The sequence below is a fragment of the Chroicocephalus ridibundus genome, chromosome 8, assembly GCF_963924245.1.
Source record: "Chroicocephalus ridibundus chromosome 8, bChrRid1.1, whole genome shotgun sequence".
Classification (NCBI taxonomy): Eukaryota; Metazoa; Chordata; class Aves; order Charadriiformes; family Laridae; genus Chroicocephalus; species Chroicocephalus ridibundus.
This window is the reverse complement of record NC_086291.1, coordinates 7,161,301-7,181,652: the sequence shown is the minus strand read 5'-3', so window position 1 is coordinate 7,181,652 and position 20,352 is coordinate 7,161,301. Positions and strand designations below refer to the sequence as shown.

The window sequence follows — 20,352 nt, the reverse complement described above, 5'->3', positions numbered from 1 at the left end:
CGAGACAGTCTGAAAAAGATCCTTCCTCCTCCGGCAGATACTGACCATGTACATGTGAGAGAAGGCAGAGAGGGAAATAGGAGGAGAGAAAGGAGTGCCTTCGAGAAGAACAACATGTTTAGAAACAAAACACAAAAGTGGTGTGAATCAGTGCTGAGGTGGCATCTTTCTAGAAACCTGGATGACATGTCTTATTCACAAGCTCAGGCTCATACCAAATTGCCAGACCTGGAATCAAAGAAGAATTTTCTTCCAGGCGGCTGGCAACAAAACCAGAGTTTTTCACCTGCGTCTGCAAGCTGGCGTGTGATTCACTTGTTTAAATCATTTCAGCATTTTTCATTTATTCAATATCCTGGTGTTACAGGGGACTTGGTTTCCCCTGCTTTCTGAATGTACAGTGCCAGTTACCCCTCTGAAACCTAGTTCAATTCCTGGCACTTTGTAGAAAAATTATATGGCTGAAGTACATCTGCTTAAGATCAGACAAGATACTATCTGATCTCAAACTCTAGAAAACCATTAAGCCTATACATACCTACAATCATCAAATTAAAAATGTTTAAAATCAGCTTCTATTTCACTACTGTAGAATTAATTTTAGGCTCACGAATGGAAGGAACGAGTTTCACTTTCTTTTCTGCCAGTTTCTTTTGCTTCCTCCTCCTCTCAGACTAGCATTAGAAAATTCTGCATTTGAATTGCAAAAAACTCAGGGTAACACTTACTTCCAAACAGGAAAATAACAAGCCACTTCCAAGAAGATATTTCTACCCATTTGCCCTTCCACTCCTTCCTCTCAAGTTGTTCAACTGTATTTAATTCCTTCAAAAGCAGGCATTTTGGGTCAGACTTTGCCATAACACGGCCTCTTCCAAGATGAAGGCCAAGTTAAACTGAGAGCTCTCGCATTCTGAGTTGCTCTTTCGCAAAGCATTTCTTTTTTAATAAACAGCAGAACTGAATATGCCTGGTTTCCTATACGTTAATTTTGTGCTCCTCTGTCACATTCTTGATCACAGCCCATTGGGCAAGCAGAGGAGACGTGCTGTAGCTGAAGGTACATACACGCTGACTGGTTCTGAGCTACTTCCCAAGAGGAAACGTAACGTCCTCCTGCTTTGCCCTCAGCAGAGACCCCTCCTCTATCGAGGCATGTTTTTTCCAGAAAACATACAGAAACTCAACAATCTTTTGCCATTACTTCAAATATGTTCTAAAATCTGGTCCCGACTGGCTGAAATGTCCAAAAGACAAGAGTGTAGAAGAACAACTAAAGGGAAAGAGAACAGTCTCATAAGTTTCGTTTCCCCAGGGAGTACTAGATTAAACAGCGAAAGTACTACAAACATAATTGTTATCACCCTGTTTCTATAAAGCACTCCCTCCTTCGAGATAGAGACCTGTATTTTATCTGAGACCTGCTTTTATCAGTCCCATTCTGACTGTTCCATAAGCTCAATTCTCCCCAGCCAGCCTTCCAACAGTAAGTGGGGTGATTAACCTCATTCCTCCCCCAGCTGATTACCGATACAGCCCAGCTGAACTTCCTCAACAAAAATAAAATGAAATTCAGCAAAGATTACAGCCATAGACAGGAACAAAAGGAAAGGTTGTCTTCTGCACTCTGCTCAGATTGCAGCACAAGTAATGTCTACAGAGAGCCCTAAAGCGCTGGGGGGTGTGCGTGTGTCTCTCTTTTCTGGACTGTTTACAGCCTTACATCCATTTTTGTGTCTGAGAACTTCTACAAATCATTCAAGCTTCTCCCATGCTCTATGGCAATAGTTTAAAAACGTTATCACACATTTATGTTTGTTTTATGATGAACTAGACACAACTTTGTACAAGCTATTAATCAATCCTTGATGTTTTTCCAAACTACTTAAAACTAAAACTACTCGAGATTACCGGCCACTAAAGCGCCTCAGGCTCTACCAGCAATAAACCCATAGGTATTCTTAGTAACAAACAGAAGTGCTATACAGTGTTTCAGATCCTCCTGTTTCTACAGGCTATAGAATTTAGACTAGTAAGTATAATACTACCAAAATCTAACTAGAAGGAAGCCAGTGCAGTGCACGCAAAATTTAACACACAAAACAGGGATGCAACAGAACTAGCACTTAGCGAAGGTACGTAACTCAGTAGGAAGCTCTAATGTTGTATTTACAATGCGGAGGATTGAAAACTTCTAAGACAGTTGATCATTAGATAAACAAGTGTGTATGCGTATACATATATATATATGTATATAACTGTAACAGGATTACATCTGAATTACAAAAGCACCGCTGAGTAACTGAAGTAAAAGGAAAGCTTGATCTGCTTGATACAGAACTTAGTAACATACGTAGGTGCAAATATCTTACAATTAAATTATGAAATGAGCAGAATATGCTGGATAAGAGAGCCATACAAGATGTGCTTGTTACAGATTATTCTCTCTTTGCATTGACGCCCGCTGTCTTTTCTACAACATGGTATGACTCACTGAGAAGGTAAGAAAGAGGCACGTAACCAAATGCCAAGAACTACCACTCTGAATCTACTACTGCTGATGATGCCTGTTCCAAACTTGGGAAAGCCATCACTCTCAGTCACACCAGCTGTGTAACTTACAATGGCTTCCTTTACCTCTGTATTTCATATAAAGATTTCTAATGCTTTAGTATGTTTTGGGTCTCATCGTAGGTTTTACTGTAATAGTCCTTTAAACATTTCACAATCGACATAAGCAAGCACGGAAGCCAGAAGAGGGGTACTACTTGCCTCAAATGTCGCTGTATGCTGTACGATACATGCTGTCATCAGATCAGGAAACCAACCCAAGGTAGCTCTACCATTAAAAAAGAACGCACACGACACTTGTACACCAATACAGGTGATGAGGCTGGAAAAACACAGTACAGCACTGCATAGGTTTTAAAGCCTTTCAGACACTAAACTAGCTTCCAGAGGCCTGAACTGAAAATGAAACTGGCTTAAACGGCAGCTATGCATTTAAACTCAATTAATCCATCTTATTCTTAAACCTCCATTGATACTTGGCACTTATGCTAAATAAAAATACAGCAGCATGTATTTGTGGTATAGAAGCTTAGCTGGATCTTCGTCTGTAAGCAATAGTGATCCCTTCACCCAAACTCTAATCCTTGAGGCAGGAACAGCCTTTGAAGTACTTCATACCAGCCACAAACTAGTTCCCAAACTACAGCTAAAGCAAATGGATCTTCTACCAGTATCCTTACTCCTGCTTTACCAGGATCCAGCACTTTCACTACTGAAAGATATATGCTGAAAACCACTACTTCAGAAGTGGTGTCAGGAATACATCCATGTAGTTGGCACAGAGACTGAGTCACAACAGTTTGTAACACAAAACTGATTTCGGACTCCCAAGTCAAACTTTGCTGACACCAAAAACTGAAATCTGAAAGCTACTTCTTGCTGGAAATATTATTTCATACATCAACAGAAATAAAAAATAAAATCTAAGAACATCTTGAAAAAATAGTGTTTCTTCCAAAGACTTGCTAAAACATTAGAACTAAAATTATGAACCAAGGATACAGTATGAGTACATATACATGCATGCATGTACGCATCTCTAGCAAAAAAAAAAATAAAATTAAAAATTAGATTCATACACATTGTTACTAAATTTAGGTAATAAGTTTTTAGTATTTCTAAGTTAAAAGAGTTACTCATCTATCATTTATGTGCAATTAATCAAACAATATACAATATAGTCTGAATGTGGGAAAAGAATAAGAAATGTTGACTTCCCTTGGATTGTTTCCATTCTGCAAATTAATCCACCAAGCAAACGGCAGTATCCTTCTTTCTATGAGTTCTCAGTACAGGTCAGCACCAGTATTACATTATTTCATTAAGATAGGTACCAAAAAAAAGTTAATTTAGTAGAAATGCTTTCTAAAATTTCAAAAGCAAGCATTATGACTAAAAACCAAGATATACTCTCAGCAGGGCAAAATTTTGAACTGCCTTACGGTATCAGTACAAATACACAATCCTAACCCATTACTCTCACAAGCTGATCCACAAGACATTTAAGAGGACCTCCCCAGAGATACCTTGTTTTCAAATAGGACACAGGGAAATCCTGCTCCCCTTTTTCTTTCTCCCTGTAGCAGCAATTCCCTTCAGAGGAAGAACAAAGTAAATGCTCCGCACTGTGCAGGTGTCCCGTGGCATCCAGTAGTTTCTTTTCCTCTGCTAGTTGAGCTATGAGAGAAAAGTCCCAGCTGTCTTCTGTGCAAAAACACAACACAGAAGGAACTTTCTGATACCTCTGTACATATCTTCTGGGAACATATCCCAATATGTATGTTCTAGGAAATGGTAATTTAATCCCAAAATTAATTTTATTAAGCTATTTTCAGTAAAGTTAAGTAGAAACATGATTAGAAAAGCCCACTGCCAAAACTGATGTTTGTAAAGGACACCTCTGACTCCTAGCATAGCGTCTTCTCCCAGATACTGTAATTAAGTCATACTTCCATGGCTCATTTAATTTTCTTGTCACGGAAATAATTATGTCATAACTATCTGCAGTCAGACTATCCAAACAGCACCTACTGAAACTGGGAACACAAGTCAAACAAAAACAGAAACAACGCGTATCCTCTATTTTCAAGCAAATGCAATGACTCTGGAATCCAGGGCACAGTGCTCAGGAAGCCAAGTGACGTGGAGGTAACATGAATATAAAAAAAAAAATTATTAGATCCATACTTAGATACAACTATTATTTTAATGTACTAATCCCTACCTTAGCCTAAACCTGATTATATTGCTTCTCTGCATGTTACCAGCTTGTCCTCCTTTGATATACCCAGAAACAACCTTAAAAGCAAGAAGGCCTCAGGTAATATGACACATTCAGCCAACTGGCAAATTGCAACATATTGCAAAAGCAGGAAAGTCGTTCAGCTGTATTTGTGTACAAGATAAGCCAACAAAAGAGCACAAACACAGGGCCGAAGGGATGCCTCTGTGCCGTTTCAGGCACATCATAACCCACAGAAAGGAAAACCTCTCGCTTTGGCAAGAAACGGCGGGGGGGGGGGGGGGGAGACACGACACGACACGGCTGAGGACGGCCGGGAAGAGGGGGCCATCTCCCCAGGGGCCTCACCAACTGCAATGGCCTCCCCCCACAATATTTAATTCTACTGGGCGTGAGAATAACAAGCCGCACGCACCCCGCTCCAGCCCGGCAGACCCCGCCGGGCGCTGCCTTCGGAACCGGCCGCCCGCCCAGATGCGGCCGTGGGGCCGGCCCCGGTTCCGCGCTGACCTTGGGGCCGCTCCCCCGCCACCCCGCCGGGGCCATGACCAGCGCCCCCGGCCGGGTGCGCGGGGCAGCCCCGTCGCCGCCAGCCTGCCCGGGCGTCGGGTCGGGAGGCCGCCGTAGGCCGTCGAGGCGGGGCGCGGACAGCAGGGCCGGGGCAGGGCGGAGCTGGGCCGCCGCAGGCTGAGGCGGGGGGCGCCGGCGCGGACAGGCCCCCCCCAAGCCCGCCTCCCCCCGCCCCGCTCGGGGGGAGAGGGCAGAGCGCGCCCAGCCACCCCCACCCCTCAGGGGAGGCCCGCGAAGCCGGGCGGGGCACCCCCCGGCCCCTAGAGCCCGGTACCTGGCTGTGGCGCTAGGGGTGCCGGGGCTGCGCCCCCGCCATGCCCGGCTCCAGCTGCTGGAGGCCCCGACGCCAGCGGCTCAGTCCGGCCCGGCCGCCATGTCAGCCGCGCCGCGCGATGCATTGTGGGGCGAGGGCGGGAGGGAAGGAGGGAGAGCCTCGAGGGCGGGCGGCGCTGCCGGGCGGCGGCGGGCGGCAGGCTGTGCCCGGCCCGGCCCGCATCGGGCCTGGCTGCCGGGCGAGCCCCCCCCTGCGCCTCAGAACGCCCCCCTCGCCGGGGGGATGCTCCCCCTTCCCATCTGCCCCGGCGTCCAGGGCCTCCCTCCCCCAGCGCCACAGCACGAAGTGGGGATGTGGGAATAAGCGGCTCCGTTTTTTCCTTCATCCCCTCACAGGCACCCCAGTTTTTCCCCCTTTTTCCCCCCTTTTTCACCCCAGGCTTCTCTCCACGTACGCTAAGCCCCAGGCCTTGTGGAGCAGGGTTAGGGCCTGCCCAATGCTGCAGCCTGGGCCTTGTTCCCCTTTTCCTCAGGGCTTTCCCCCCCTTTGCTCCATTTTGTGGAGAAAGCCAGGTGTGCCCCCCACCCTGATGGTAAACAGGGGCGCTGGGGAGGAAAAGGCTCCTAGCTCCCTGACCTTGGCTACAAAGCTGGCCCCGGCAGCAGCTAGGGAGAGCGTCTTGGCCAGCATGTCTGCTGGCAGTTCCGCAGGCCTCGGGGGAGAAGAGCTGGGCTGCTCGGCTCTTGGCAGTGCTGCAGGGTGACCTAAAGAAACTGGCAAGTGGTTGTGTAAGGCAAATCTCTCTGTGATCCAGTACAGTACTACCCCTTCTTGGCAGTGAAATGTCATGTTGGCACTTCCTAGCCCAGCCTAAGGAGGCCTTTCCAGAAAAACAAGACGCCTAAAAGATTAATGTTGAACTACTAAAAGGGTTCAAAGGAAAGTATTAACACTAATGTGAATAGTAGTGCTGGAAACATTACCTCAAAGAGTCTATGCAGGTAAACAAAAGTTGCAAAATCTGTAATACTGGATTCTATAAATACTGTCAAGATGTACTTCTGAATGTATTGTGAAGTCAGTGCGATCCTTAGAGCTAATTGCATTTTTGCGGTTCCCTTGAAGTTGTCGTTTGTGAAATGAGGACTGGGTAGCTCAGGGTGTTGCTAATGGGGTGTAGTGCAGAGCTTTCACCTTTAGGAAGGTGGGCCGATCCAGTCCAGGTCAGCAGTGACAGAAATTGCAGTGCGGCAGTGCTCTTTGGGGACAGCTGTGAGCTCGGCAGTGGTTTCAGTCCAGTCCTATTTGACAAAGATTTTTATTAGGTTTAGTAGGCCAAAGAGAAATTTGCAAAAGTAACTAAATTATACTTGCTACTGGATACAATCCTCCTAGATCAACATTTAGACATGCTAGTGAGCAAACACACACCAGTTTGCAAACCTAACTGGCATTTTTCCTGCAAGCTGAAATTTATTAGAATATATCAGATTTATTTCAAATAGTTGGATAGACTTTAATATGAAATGTTCGTGCAGTTTGGCTCGGAAAACTTGCATCGCTATAAAGCCAACAGTCTTTGACATAGTCTCTCCCTCTGTGTATTCAGGAACAACTCTCCCTTCTTTGCCGATGTTAAAGAATGTTTTATTGCAGGGAGCAATATAGAAACATGGCAGTAAAAGAGGAAGCTGAATTCTACTGCCAGCTGGCCATTATATAAAGAGTTCCCAACTCAGTGCCAGTGATCAAAAATTTTCAGATTATGGGCCCAGTTTGTAGGAGAAAATATAATTTTGAAAGCTGCTAAATTTTATCTAGAAATCAGAGATGATAATCATAAAGCTGTAGTTTATAAGGTCCCTTTCCAGAACAAAACCTTGCTCGTCTCATGTTCCAGTATGATGCCTCATTTTTAGTCCCATACCCAAACTGCTATAAAATTATGCCTCAAAAAAAAAGATTTATTTTTAAATTTATGGCCAAAAAAATTCTTATAATGAATTGTTTTCATTGTTGGAATGATTTTAAATTATTTTTAGGATTTAGTAGGTTTTAAAAATTTCTTTAAATGTAAATACTATATTAAAGCCCTATTATACTATATTAAAGCTCTCTTCTCTGTCTCTAGCTGTGTCTGAAGAAACTCTAAAGCTTCTTAGATAATTTATTTATAAAATGAGGAAATCATACTTGACTGTCATCTAAAGGAAAGGTTCTTGGTCAATACTACAGCCAGGAAAGTATACAGAAAGATAGCACCTGTGGAGAACTTCAGATTTTTAACACAGCGTATCTTCCCCATCGACAGCAAGGTAGATTTTTCCATCTATATATTTTTGTAGCATGTTGCATTATTTCTTGATGCTGGATGTCTACTTAAGCTGAAATACATAAAAGCATGAAAATTTTTCAACTAGTTATATATGGCTTCTTCACTTACAGCAATGCCACTTATGCTTCTATTACCTAACCAAATTTAATCAAGATGTCAAAGATCTACCAAAACTCAGTTTAAAAAAAAACAAATAACAAAGCGAGATTACAAAATGTAATTTGCTCTTCAGAAGATAGATTTCCAATACGCCTGGGATGTGCTACTTAATTGTTTTCTGTAAATCACTACATTTTGCTTTTCTTTGCCAAGAATTATCAAAATCATAGGCATGGAGGACCAGTTTCTCGGTCCAAGAAGGAATCAATGACCATCAAATGCTTTCTATTGTTGTTACTTAATATATCCAAATCCTTTTCTTCCAGCAGGCGTACCAGCGAATGGTACAAATAGCTATTTTTTCTTGCAGACAATCCAAGAATGGCATCAGTGCACTGAAGCAGTGGTTTGGCTCTGTTTATCTGAAAGCCTTGGTACCACATTCAGTTCCTGATGCTTAATGCCTCTTTCTTGTTTAAAAACCCTTTGGTAATGTGGTTTCTCACAGATCACACTGTCAAGCCCAGTGGCCTGCTCTGTCACTTCTCGCCAACCAGGTGCATGCAGAGAATAATTTCATGAAGGCCTGGCTAACGGTGCTCCATTTCACATGATACAGTGCACGACATGTTGGTAATTTTGCTGAGTGTATGCCGTGACTCTTGTTCAGAGCACTTCCATCAGTAACCACTAGCAACCAAGCCACTGGTATCCTTTGACATTACACCATAGTTACTGGATGCTATAGTTAGTGTACTTTAAAAAGCAACTTGCAAATCCACCAAAAATCACAATAACTCTATCCCTTATTTTCCTAGCACATGGTTAAAGCGCATCTCTGAATCTGGTATCCCAGAGACACACCCAGTATTACTATTCTTGAGCCAACTAGCACTTTTACGTGTCTTGTACCCAAACCCGGCCTAAATTAATACACCTCCACCACCGTGAAACACTCAGTGCTGGAGTATTTGAACCCTCCCTCAATCCACCCTCCCGATGCCTGCTATGGACACAGCCCCTGGCCCTCTGCAGAGGCCGGACTGTTGCAAAAGCTGGCTTTGCAGCAGTCCCTTTCTTTGCGGCAGCCCTTCCCGATGGCGGCGGGTGTCCCCGCGGCGCGGCCGTGCAGCATGCTGGATCCTGAGGGCAGTGTGGAGCACCCGCCTTCCTCTGCCTTCCCAAAAGTTCTCCTCATCCCTCTAGCCATGCTCCTCGCAATTGCAGCGCTCCTGCTCTTAGCCTTTTCCGCTACGCAGCAGAAAGAGCCTGATTTTTACACTTTCAAAGTTGTAAACATCAGGGGCAAACTAGTCTCTCTGGAGAAATACAGGGGCTCGGTAAGTCTGCGCGGGGTGGGCAGCTCGCCCTGGCTCGTAACCAGCCGGTCCTTGCATGCCTGCAGAAACCGAGCGGGGCGGCGAGGTTGAACATTAACTCGGTGGCCGCATGTGGAGAGATGTTTGGGTTTACGGCTCTTCTTTAACTGATCTGGAGCGTTGCCTGCGCGCTGCCTTTGATACCGCTCCGCGGGGCTCAGGAGCAGCCTCTCCAGCCCCAACCTCTGCGTGTGTCCGCGTCCTCTCCTGCTGCCTGCAGACGTGGCAGGCAGGCAATGTTCCCTCTTCCCTGCCTCTTCCCTGCCTTCCCTTCAGCAGGACGAACAAATTTGAAGCTCAGGAAGTTTGTGCCTTTGTATAACTTACTTTTGGAGCATATTTCTGCATGATTTTTTAACTGCATGGCTTTTAGTAAATTATTTTTTGCTTAAATCTCATTCCGTTTTAATGTTCTGTTAAAAAAAAAAAAGATTTAATCAGTTTCTAATGGAGTTAACAGATTTCACCATAATTAGTAAAAAGGCAAGACAACGATAAAGTAATTATTTTAATATCAGTGTATAGTGAAATTGTAGCAACATTATGCTACTCCTTGTCACTTTTTAGTGTGACAGAGCAGTATGAAGAACGGCATGTAGATGCACTTACACCTTTATGATGTCTTTTAAATTTCATTTATATATAAAGGAGTTCTAAGCAGAGCTTTCCTTCCCATTTTAAGAACAATATCCTTGAATGTAACCAGATTATTTTTTTTAGGGGTTTGATCATCTAGGAAAGATGGTCAGTAGCTGTGCAAGAGTGAAAAGGGAAGTTAGCAGACGGGGTGCATAATACTAGAAGCTCTCATAGCCACACTGACAAGCTACAGAAGCTAAAATCAACATAAAGCCCACAGCTGCCACCCTTAGCACTCAAGTGACCCATCTTCCGTGATACAGCCAGGCAGTCCAACAGCCTGGATGCTGCCCAGGAAGGCAGGCAGCGCTTCTTGCTTTCACCCTTGGTCTCCAGCTTTCTATGTCCACCTTTCTTTTCCCCCTCCTCAGGTACTTCACTGAAGTGTCTGAGCTCACTGGTCCACAGTAGTAGGTCACTAAAATGTTGGCAGGAAGACAAAGAATGCCAACAGGAGGAGATGCACATTTTCCTGAGCTCGGTAGAACGGGATACTGGTGGATTTGGACCAAATGAGCGGTCTGAATCTTACCTGGTCAAAGTCCTCCTCTCCTCCCCATTCACAATTCAGATAGAGCAGAACTGGTCCAATGCACACTCAAATATCTGTATTGGGAAAACCATGAAACCTATTTAATGTTAAGCAATATTTGCTTTTTTTTAGGCATTACTTCCAAAGGCTCTGTCAATAAATCCTGTTACTGGGGCATGTTTTGCCTGCAGGTCATCTGCAAATCTGACTGAATAAGTAAATACCACTTGTAGCTTCTGTACCTCAGGGCCAGAATCCACATGGAAAGGAGTAAAGGGAACTCAGAGGAATTCCTTACAGACACCCTGCAGAGAGCTGAGGGTGTTCGTCCTCTCCGGAACAAGCTGCAGAGCCTGCCCTGGTATCTCATGACCAATTTAGGGGTATGTGTCTGTATCTCCATTGGTGCTATGATACCAGGCCGTCCTCGAGGCGTGACTGGTTTCATAAGGGAGAGCTCTGGAGCCATACCTTGGAAAAGGTAACATCATCGGTGAACAGTACTCCTTGGTCTCTGCTAGGCCATTTGGAATTGTTTATTCCCAGGAAGTGATGACCAGCTTCTGTATGGAACAAAAAGATTTGCATTCAGAGAGCCTATTAATGTTCAGGCTAGCTGCTGTTTGAGAACGCAAGTGCACAATTTTGAAGAAAATTATATCAAAACACATCCCTTTCTGTTATTATGTTGTCAGAACTCAAGGTAGACAAAGGTTAATTAAAACTCCCATTTATTTCTTAAAATAAACCAGCTTAAATTTGCAGTTAGATAAGTAATGTTAAGATGTAGGTTTATCATATTTTAAAGCTATTAAAAGAAAGCAAATAATGTATAAGTACTACATATGTGCTGCTGGTGTTTTAAAGGAAGTGAGTCACTAGTTAGCCCCTGGAACAATAGTCTACTAATTGCTAAACAGGCTCTTAACAGCCGTAAGCTTTCTGGCAGATGTAGAGAAACATTTTCTTCAATTCAGTCACTCAACTAATTTAGTTAAATAACTGCTTAATTTGTAGTCAAGAAACTAACTGTGAATTGAAAAAAATCCAAATGCTTCCGGAGTATAAAAAAAAAAGTCTGTTAATTCTGAAACCACAAGAGCCATGCTAAGTAGAAACAATCAGTGCAATTCATGACTTGCAGAATCTTTCTTCAGCAACTATTATTAATATAATTTATTGTGTATTCAGATCATTGAGATAATTTTTCTTGGTAAGAAAAAAGTAAGGCTGATTGATAGTCTTTCATTTTCCATTCAAGTGCATCTTGATACAAATCAGAAGTACCCTCCATTATATAGTAAACAAGAAATGTACTAATAATTCTGAAATAACAAAAATGGAAAAAATTAAGGAACAGATTTTTTTCTGAAATAAACGTGCACAAGCATAACCTATCCTCCACTTTAATAAAAACACCAAAAATATGTGAGAGTACTCCTTTTTTATGGGGTCATAAGAAATTATGTAGCCAGAGGGCAAAAAATTTGGCACACATGCTATGAAATCAGGTGTGATATTACATCTACCTGAAAGCAGAGAAAGGGAGGGCTATTACGACTGAAAAAAAGACTACCACAAGTGAAATAGATCAAAAGGTTGTCTGTTTTACTGTGTTGCACAAGAAGGCCATCCTATCTTTCTTTCAGGCTGCCATACTGATGTTGACCCGTTAAAAATGAAGGGCAGTGACGCTTGGCTGGAAAAGAATCAACAGGATCCAAATAAGATTAGTTTTCTATCTAATCTATCTACCTATTTAATTCAGGAAAGCTTACATTGTATTTTATGATCTCTATCAGATATGCTGTAAGAGGCAGTATTCTTACCAAAATAGTATCTATTTGGGAGCCAGAACTCCTAAGCCTCAACTGTTCCCTGCTGTGTTTATACCTACCTAGATAAAATAGTACCTGCCTGCCTACCTGCCTGCCTGCCTACCACACAGCTAAGTGCAGTGTGCTGACGTGTAATAAAGCAGTGTTAGTGCAGTGCTTTGGAAATCTTGAACCAAAGGTACTATAATAATGTTAAAGCATTACTTGCTGTAACAATGTAAAGTATAATTTTACGATTGAAAGTAATGTTAGGCACTTTGCATCACAGCTCTCTGCAATCCGAGAATGTAGTACTACTGAATGTGTATAAATACAGGGTATAGCTACTTAATTACTGTACAAAGTATTGCTATTTTTTTCCATGAAGGTAAAAGCTTTGTGAATCGGTGTAATCTGGCACTCGTGGCTGCTTCTTCCATCAGTTACATGGAGCCAGTTAAGTATCTCCTGGTCTAAAATCCTAAGAATCTACTGTCTCTGCTAACAGATCCACAAAGGCTTAACTTGAAGCTGATAGCAGATTCATAAATCTCTCCAGGGATCTTTTCCTCAAGGAGGTACACTGGTGTAAACATTAAGTAAACCAAGAAATATTTTTTCAAGGTTAAGTAAATGAGTTCATTACTAGAATGCATGGGTTTTCTAAGCAAAGGGAAGGAAAGAATAATACTAAGAGGTCAGACAACAGCTAATACAGAATTCAGCTTAAATAATTTTTGTAAGGTTCAGGATGAATTGTTTGCGCTGCACACTAGGTGGTGTACTTGACTTGCACTCTCAGAGCCTAAACACAGTCAAGAGGCATATTAAACTTAATTTAAATAATTAATTGTTGCAAGAGGTCGAAGTACAGCCTCTTCATAAGAACAAAAAGAGTGACTGTTACTTATGAAAAATAAAATATAGAAAAAAAATCACCCCATTTCATAGACTCGTAGACTCAGAATCATAGAATAGTTTGGGTTGAAAGGGACCTTTCAAGGCCATCCAGTCCAACCCCCCTGCAATAAGCAGGGATATCTCCAACTAGATCAGGTTCCTCAGAGCCCTGTCCGACCTGACCTGGAACATTTCTAGGGATGGGGCGTCTGCCACCTCTCTGGGCAACTTGTGCCAGTGTTTCACCACCCTCAGTGTAAAAAAATTCTTCCTTATATCTGATCTAAATTTACCCTCTTTTAGTCCTTATGAAATACTAATAAATCCTGACAGTTTTTTATTATATGTGTTAGTTACAGTTTTAGAAGGTTTGCACTATTAAATTATGGAGTTCAGTAATAGAATCACAGAATCACAGAATGGTAGGAAGGGTTGGAAGGGACCTCTGGAGATCATCTAGTCCAACCCCCCTGCCAGAATGCATTTATTAAAGAAAAAAGAGAAGCATTAGATGTCTGCCATTCTAAGAAATGCTGCATGTAGTTTCCTCCTATTTTGTGGTAGAACATTTGGAAGTTTGCACCATTTGCAGTGTGAGCTCTCATGCCTGTCACCACCATGCTGAGTAATCACTGGGTTTAAACAGCTGTAAATTAAAATTGTTGTTTGAGTGAATTGTTTCAAGCCCTTCTAACTTCAAAATCAACTAAAAGTTGTAAAAGCTTGATTGTTTTCATTGGTAAGTAATCTTTCATATCTATTGTAATATGAACATAATACCTACACAATCTTATTTCCGCCGAATTTTCGGTGATAAATTCATATATTACCATTGTATTTGGGAAAAAGTACCAATAGATATGATTACTGTAAGGTGTATGAATACTTATGCATCACGAGAATGCTGAGGCTTAAACTGTATTTGAAAAACACTCTAAAATTTTATATGAAAGAACTACATGTGACTTCAATTCTTAGCATTACAACATAGCTTTACTTCAGTCCTACTAAACTATAGTTGTTACTATTCTTGGTAAATACAGATTATTTAAAAAGAACAGAACTGCCAATAGTTATTTTTTATGTCGAATACATAAGTTCTATTTGAAATGCTGACAGTCTGCAACAGGAATGCATCACAAAATTATTACCTCCTCTCTGAAAAAAAATAAATATATGCCATATCTCTAGATGTTTTAGGAGACTGAAACGAAAATTTCAGGTAAAGCTTGTAAATGTAGTCTGAATGAATGTGATGCTTTGGAAGTTTGCTAGATGGCTCCAGATCATATTTCATATGCAAGTGTACAGGGATTGCTTAGATTGTATTCTGTTGACACACTACACCACAAAGATTACATCAACTTCTGCTTTATAGAATTACCTGTCTTCCAGGGAAAACGGTGCTGCTCCGAAACCACTTTAAATATAGCCACATACCTATACAAGGTACAAAATACACAAAATAAGCGTTAATGTTTAATGTAAGAAATGATAAACACCAATATCACCTTATCTTTTTCTTTACTCATTCCAGCCCCTTCTAGGGATTTCATCTTACGATCCTATATTGTGGCCTGATTATGGACTTTTATATGCCCATTTGTTTTCTAGCCTTAAAAACACTATACACATGTAGTAATTTATTTTTCATCTATCATAATTTATTTGATGCACTCTATTAATATTTCCTATATAATTTTATATTTTGTATAAAAACATACACATAGGAATATGGAACAATAGTAACATAAGAACCAAACTTTAAATTGAGCAAAGCCAATGGCCACAGGCACAAGAGTCTGAGACCTGAAGTCAGAAGTTTTTACTTTCCTTTTGTTTTACAACTACTTGCTGTGTAATTTGATCAGCTCAGTTCATGTGTACAAGGTTCAGGCTTTCCTCTTGCGGCACTGAACCCTTCAACACTGCTGTCTCACACTGACAATAATGAAAACAACATGCCAGCTTCTGTGAAACTTCCAAACTCTTGTAGAAAGAACCAATGTAAATAGCTACTCATGTTGTTACTAACACTGGGGAATGCATTGGCTACTTTGATTGAATTAAAAATTTTTTTGCAATTTGAAAATGAAGGACCAGCTTCTAGGCTGATGTATAATCCATAGAAACCCACTGGATGCAGTGTAGACCAGCTAGAATTTCGGTTCCCAAATCATAATGCTTTTTCTGTACTATGTCTGATTTTAAACCAGGTGGGTAGAAACATTTTTATTATTATAATATTTATATTGCCTTGTGACTCTTACAAATTGTTCTGAAAAAAGAAATAGAATGTGGTTATATGTTCACTGTAAAGTGCATAATGCTATTTTTATTAATAAAATCATATTGTATCTAAAAATCTATGACATTCAGCTTCAATCCAGTCTCAAGAAAGCATCAGAATTGACTTTATGTAGACTGAATAGCAATTCACACTTAGAAAATTTCTAATAACAATAAAAACTGTAAGTCTGAAAATAAATTCTAAAAGTTATTTGAGGATAAAATATCTCAAAAACCAACGGAAAGCTCTTCATGGCCTTGAGAAGATGTGTACTATGTGTCAGCTCGGGGTTAGGTCACTCAATTTCCCCAACAAATTCTCAGTAGAATCTGTTCTGTCATGTATTCTCCTTACACATGCCTCTGTTTTCCCGTAGTGCTCATCTACGTTTGGCATCTTCCTCTCTGCTGGATCTGTGCAGGCAGATACATGCCTGGTGGTAATGTCCGAATGACACAATACACACAGCGACAAAGATGATCAGCTACAGGAATAACTCTTTAACGGATAGTGGGCACAGTCTTCACTTCTTGGAATGTCTAACTGAGGCAGTAAACCTGTATGCAAGATGTGCTGCCATTTTGCCACAACTAAGTAGACTTACTCTAGAAATAGTGTGAAATCTTACAGTTCAGTACTGCAGAGACCAACCCAAAATCCTGTAATTGCTTCTGTTAATTTCCAGGTCAAGAATGATCTGGAATCACTAGCAATGATAAATGGATCAGCCAGTTCTGTGTGATTACTAAATTCTGTACAGATGCTGCAGAATGGATGCCTCACTACAGATATATGAATTACCAAAAATACATTAATTTGCAAGTTTCTTTCAAGCAACTTGGTATACCTTAGCTAGATGGTTATTTCTTAAATATACTTAGAAGCTATCCAAAAGGCAGAGTGGAAAAACATAGATTCTCTGTAAACTGAGAGTTAAGATTCCTTAGCAGTTTATTGATTATTTTCATGGTTGCCAAATGGGAACACATAAAAGAAATATTAAATCTTCCTATTGTGAACAGAAGTCAATGTAGTTTCAAACGTAAGTGTTCAGTCACAGTTCTCTAGATATTCTATTTTTTTTCAAATAATCTGCATCCCAGCCTACCTGTTGGAAAACTGACGTGTGCAGCACATTTTTTTAATCTCTCTTGTTCTTCAGGTGTCGCTAGTTGTCAACGTTGCAAGTGAGTGTGGGTATACAGATAGCCACTACAAGGCCTTACAACAGTTACAGAGAGACCTTGGCCCATATCATTTCAATGTGCTGGCATTCCCATGCAATCAGTTTGGGCAGCAAGAACCAGACACTAACAAAGAAATCGAGAGTTTTGCGCGAAAGACTTACGGTGCCTCCTTTCCTATGTTCAGCAAAATTACAGTCAGCGGAGCTGGTGCAATTCCTGCCTTCAAGTACTTAATTGGTGAGTAATCTGGAACATTGGAGGGTTGTTTCCCCAGTGTAGAATTCCTCTGACACAAAATACCATCCAACAGAAGAAATATATCTACGACTGTGTTCACAGAATCATAGTGCAGAATTGTCAGGCTCAAGGAGGTCAGAAGTCATGCAGTCCATCCTCCTGCACAAGGCAGTATTTCTCTCCGTGTCACCCCTGATGCCTTTGTCTAACCTTCTAAAAAGATCCTCAGGGATGAAGACACTACGATAACAAATGCCCTGTAAAAGCTAGTCTAATAAACCTCTACATGGAATACAGGTCTTGAAATATTCTCCTGTATGCATACAACACCTGATCTTCCTTTTTCCACTTTGCAGTCTCATAAGTGCTTCTCCTGTGATGTGACTGCTGCAGGTTTGATTTATAAGATTCATCTCGAGCTGTAGGATAAGTGGAAGCAAAGTGCCTACATAATTTACTTCAACAATGAAAAAGTGAAACCAGGCACTAAGAGATGTCCTTGAATACTCCCTTCTTCATTCCCTGCCAAGGACTGGGATAGCCATACTGTAGAGTTCCCCCAGTTCTAATCTGCAGTATAGCTGGCACTGAGACCTGAAGAAGTTTTGCTGCTTCTTAGCAGACACCTGACAAAATACACTGTGAAGCCGGATATTGTCTATCATCAAGGCACTCCTTTTCTTGCACTGAGCAAATGCTCTAAATAATATTTAAATGCTAAACTAAAATGTCAGTCTTTATCCAATGTGAAGGAAGTGTCTTCCAGCAATGATATATAATAAAGCCCAATATGGCATGCTATCACCTGAGCTGCATTCTGCAAGGACCATACCGCTGCTGCTTCTCTCCAGCATCACAGTGTTCTCCCACACACCACTGAATTTAAAGGAGTGTAGTTAGTATTATTTTTAACTACCCCAAGCATACCTCCTTCCAGGTGTCTGTCATGGATCCTTCCACTAGCCAAACTTCCCTTTAATCCTCTTCACATCCTTCCATTTCCGCTCAGCCCAGTGGGGTTGTTAGTGCAGACATGTCACACGAAACTTGCAGAACTTCTGTTTCCCTTTTGGTCCATGTGCAACTGGAGGCTGCTGGAGGCAGTATATTTATGCAGCATAATGACAAGATAGTGATCAGTGTAGGTCTGGCTCTGTCTTGATGATACTCTGAAATATCTTCTGATTCCTTATGAGATTTTGCCCAATGTATAATCAATGGAAAAAAGATGCTAATTTGCCTATAGCATCTGGACTTGTGCTATTAGTGGGACAAAGCTCCTGGTCTGATTGAAAATCCTGAAAATTTTTTTAGTCATGTAGCAGAATAGTAAAAGGATAAGAATGCAATTTATGTAAAATGAGTATGTGGTTGTGGAGGGAGAAACTGTAGTCGATGAGGATTAGGAGGAAACCTCCTGGAACAATTTACTTTGTTATTTCTTCATGTAGCATTTCTTGAAACCTTCTGAAGCACATGATACTGGGTGTTCTGCAGAAAAAATTCTGGATAAGCAAGCAAATAATCAGTCCTGGTACAGCTCTATCGTTAGGCCAAATTCCATTTTCCTATCAATGTTCAACTGTTTCAGATTTACCTGTATAGCACACACACACACACACATGCACCCACAATTTAACATCTATTATAATGCTTTCTCCTGTCTGTCTGTCTCAAGCTTCACTGTTTCCATAAGTCTCCAGGGGGCCACTATCTAGTTAAAGCTCCCTGTCTATCAGAAAATTAATCTTATTATTCAGTCTGAACTCCCTCTTAATTTTACATTCTTCCTTCCTCAGAGACAGTAATCATCAAATTGACATGAACAAATTTTAGGAATTGGCTAACGTGGTTTTCTTTTCTAAGTTTCCAATTTTTTTTTTGCCTGTAGATTCTACAGGAGAAGAACCAACCTGGAACTTCTGGAAATACCTGGTGGACCCCAATGGGAAAGTAGTAAAGGCCTGGGACTCTACTGTCTCTGTTGAAGAAATAAGACCTCATGTTACAGAACTTGTAAGGAAAATCATCCTGAAGAAGAAAGATGAATTATGATTTTCAAAAATTCCAGCATGTCAGTTGCCTCTTTAGTGAGAATTAGAGCTGGACTTTGTCTTTTCACATTCCAAAAGAGAGTATATGGGGATGGGAAATCATGACCAGTGGAATCTATATTCATCATCCTAAGAATGTAGAAAACAGCAAGTTGGCGTGGTCAAAATAATTTAGATTTTTTCTCCAACTGAATTCAATTTGACCTTTCTGGGAAAGAAAACTCATCAGCAATTGTTTCTTTCCCAACTCAAATTATTAATTGTTGGTGACACTATAGGAAGTCAGTTCATGTACCTGTAGGAAGAAGGCTCAGAATAATGAGAATTTCCTGATTGGGATCTCACTGACATCTACAATTCTGTTGTTATATTTTGATTGTGAACTGAATGAAAAAAATAAAGAGTAAAAAGTGCATGATTTAATTAAGGCATGTGCTAGGAAGACAGCCAAAATAGATACCTTCAAACCAGGCAAACTTACATAGATGTATGTCTTTCTAGTTACCAAGGCCAAATATATTTGATTTCCTCTGCCTAGAAAGTCAGTTAAGAAGGGCATGGGGAAAACACATCTATAAAACTTAAATTAAAAAAATGTGAAGACAAAGTCTCTGTAAAAATTCTCCAAAAGCTACGAGAAGAATTTCTGCATTGTTTCACACAATAAAGATGATCAGATGATATTTAAATAGCCATTTGAACGTCTGTAGGACCAGAGCCTATATGAAATAGCTGTTTCTTTCTTCTATTAGTATTTTGCCTTAGAGGAATTACTCTCACCTCATACAATTGATGTTAAATTTATTTTTCAATTTATAACGCCATCCAATTTTGCTGCATATACAGACAAACATTAGAGAATCAACATTTTTCCATGGAAATAATTTTTCAATGTTTAATCATTGCATAATGCTACCTTGTTTAATACCACGTTAATGTTACAAATGTTTAATGGCACGTTTTTCAAATGTAGCACTCGGGCATCTGCTCAGACTTCAGACTGCAGAACTTCTTAGCTCATACTAAAATAATAACACTAACAATTACAGCCTCATTGTTCTTTGACAGAAACCCTTTGAAAATCTTGTCAGCCAGAACTTTTCTTATCTCAACAAAAACAATGTACAGGTCCCCTGCTTTTAACCCCGGGATGCTGTAAGAAGAATCTAGTCATGTCCAATTGCAGTATTATTGACGAGTGAAAGCTGGGTTGTTTTTTTTTGCTT

The 20,352-nt window shown here is 40.9% G+C and overlaps 2 protein-coding genes across 7 annotated transcripts in view; one reads left to right on the top strand and one right to left on the bottom strand.

Annotated features, from left to right (window-relative positions):
* The window catches only part of TUT4 (terminal uridylyl transferase 4), a 47,941-nt gene extending 42,155 nt beyond the window's left edge, over window positions 1–5,786 (bottom strand). For 2 of the 6 annotated variants that reach the window (XM_063342731.1, XM_063342734.1), the window contains exons 1-2: window positions 5,658–5,763; window positions 4,098–4,248 (exon numbers count right to left, since the gene is read on the bottom strand). The gene's annotated coding sequence lies outside the window, so the exon portion shown is untranslated. Of the gene's footprint in view, window positions 1–4,097; window positions 4,276–5,657 lie in introns of all 6 variants that reach the window. The other 4 variants (XM_063342732.1, XM_063342736.1, XM_063342733.1 and 1 more) reach the window with 4 other exon arrangements.
* Window positions 5,787–9,178: 3,392 nt separating this feature from the next.
* On the top strand, window positions 9,179–19,817 carry GPX7 (glutathione peroxidase 7). The gene is made up of 3 exons (XM_063343928.1): window positions 9,179–9,431; window positions 16,811–17,072; window positions 18,964–19,817. Exons 1-3 carry the CDS (start codon window positions 9,189–9,191, stop codon window positions 19,125–19,127), a joined length of 669 nt encoding a protein of 222 aa, XP_063199998.1. The 5' UTR covers window positions 9,179–9,188; the 3' UTR covers window positions 19,128–19,817.
* The last annotated feature ends 535 nt before the right edge of the window (window positions 19,818–20,352 follow it).

Coding starts and splice junctions, on each gene's coding strand:
- GPX7 (XM_063343928.1), top strand. CDS start 9,189: ATGGCGGCGGGTGTCCCCGCGGCGCGGCCGTGCAGCATGCTGGATCCT. Junction 9,432..16,810: donor TGGAGAAATACAGGGGCTCG/GTAAGTCTGCGC, acceptor CTTGTTCTTCAG/GTGTCGCTAGTTGTCAACGT. Junction 17,073..18,963: donor TGCCTTCAAGTACTTAATTG/GTGAGTAATCTG, acceptor TTTTGCCTGTAG/ATTCTACAGGAGAAGAACCA.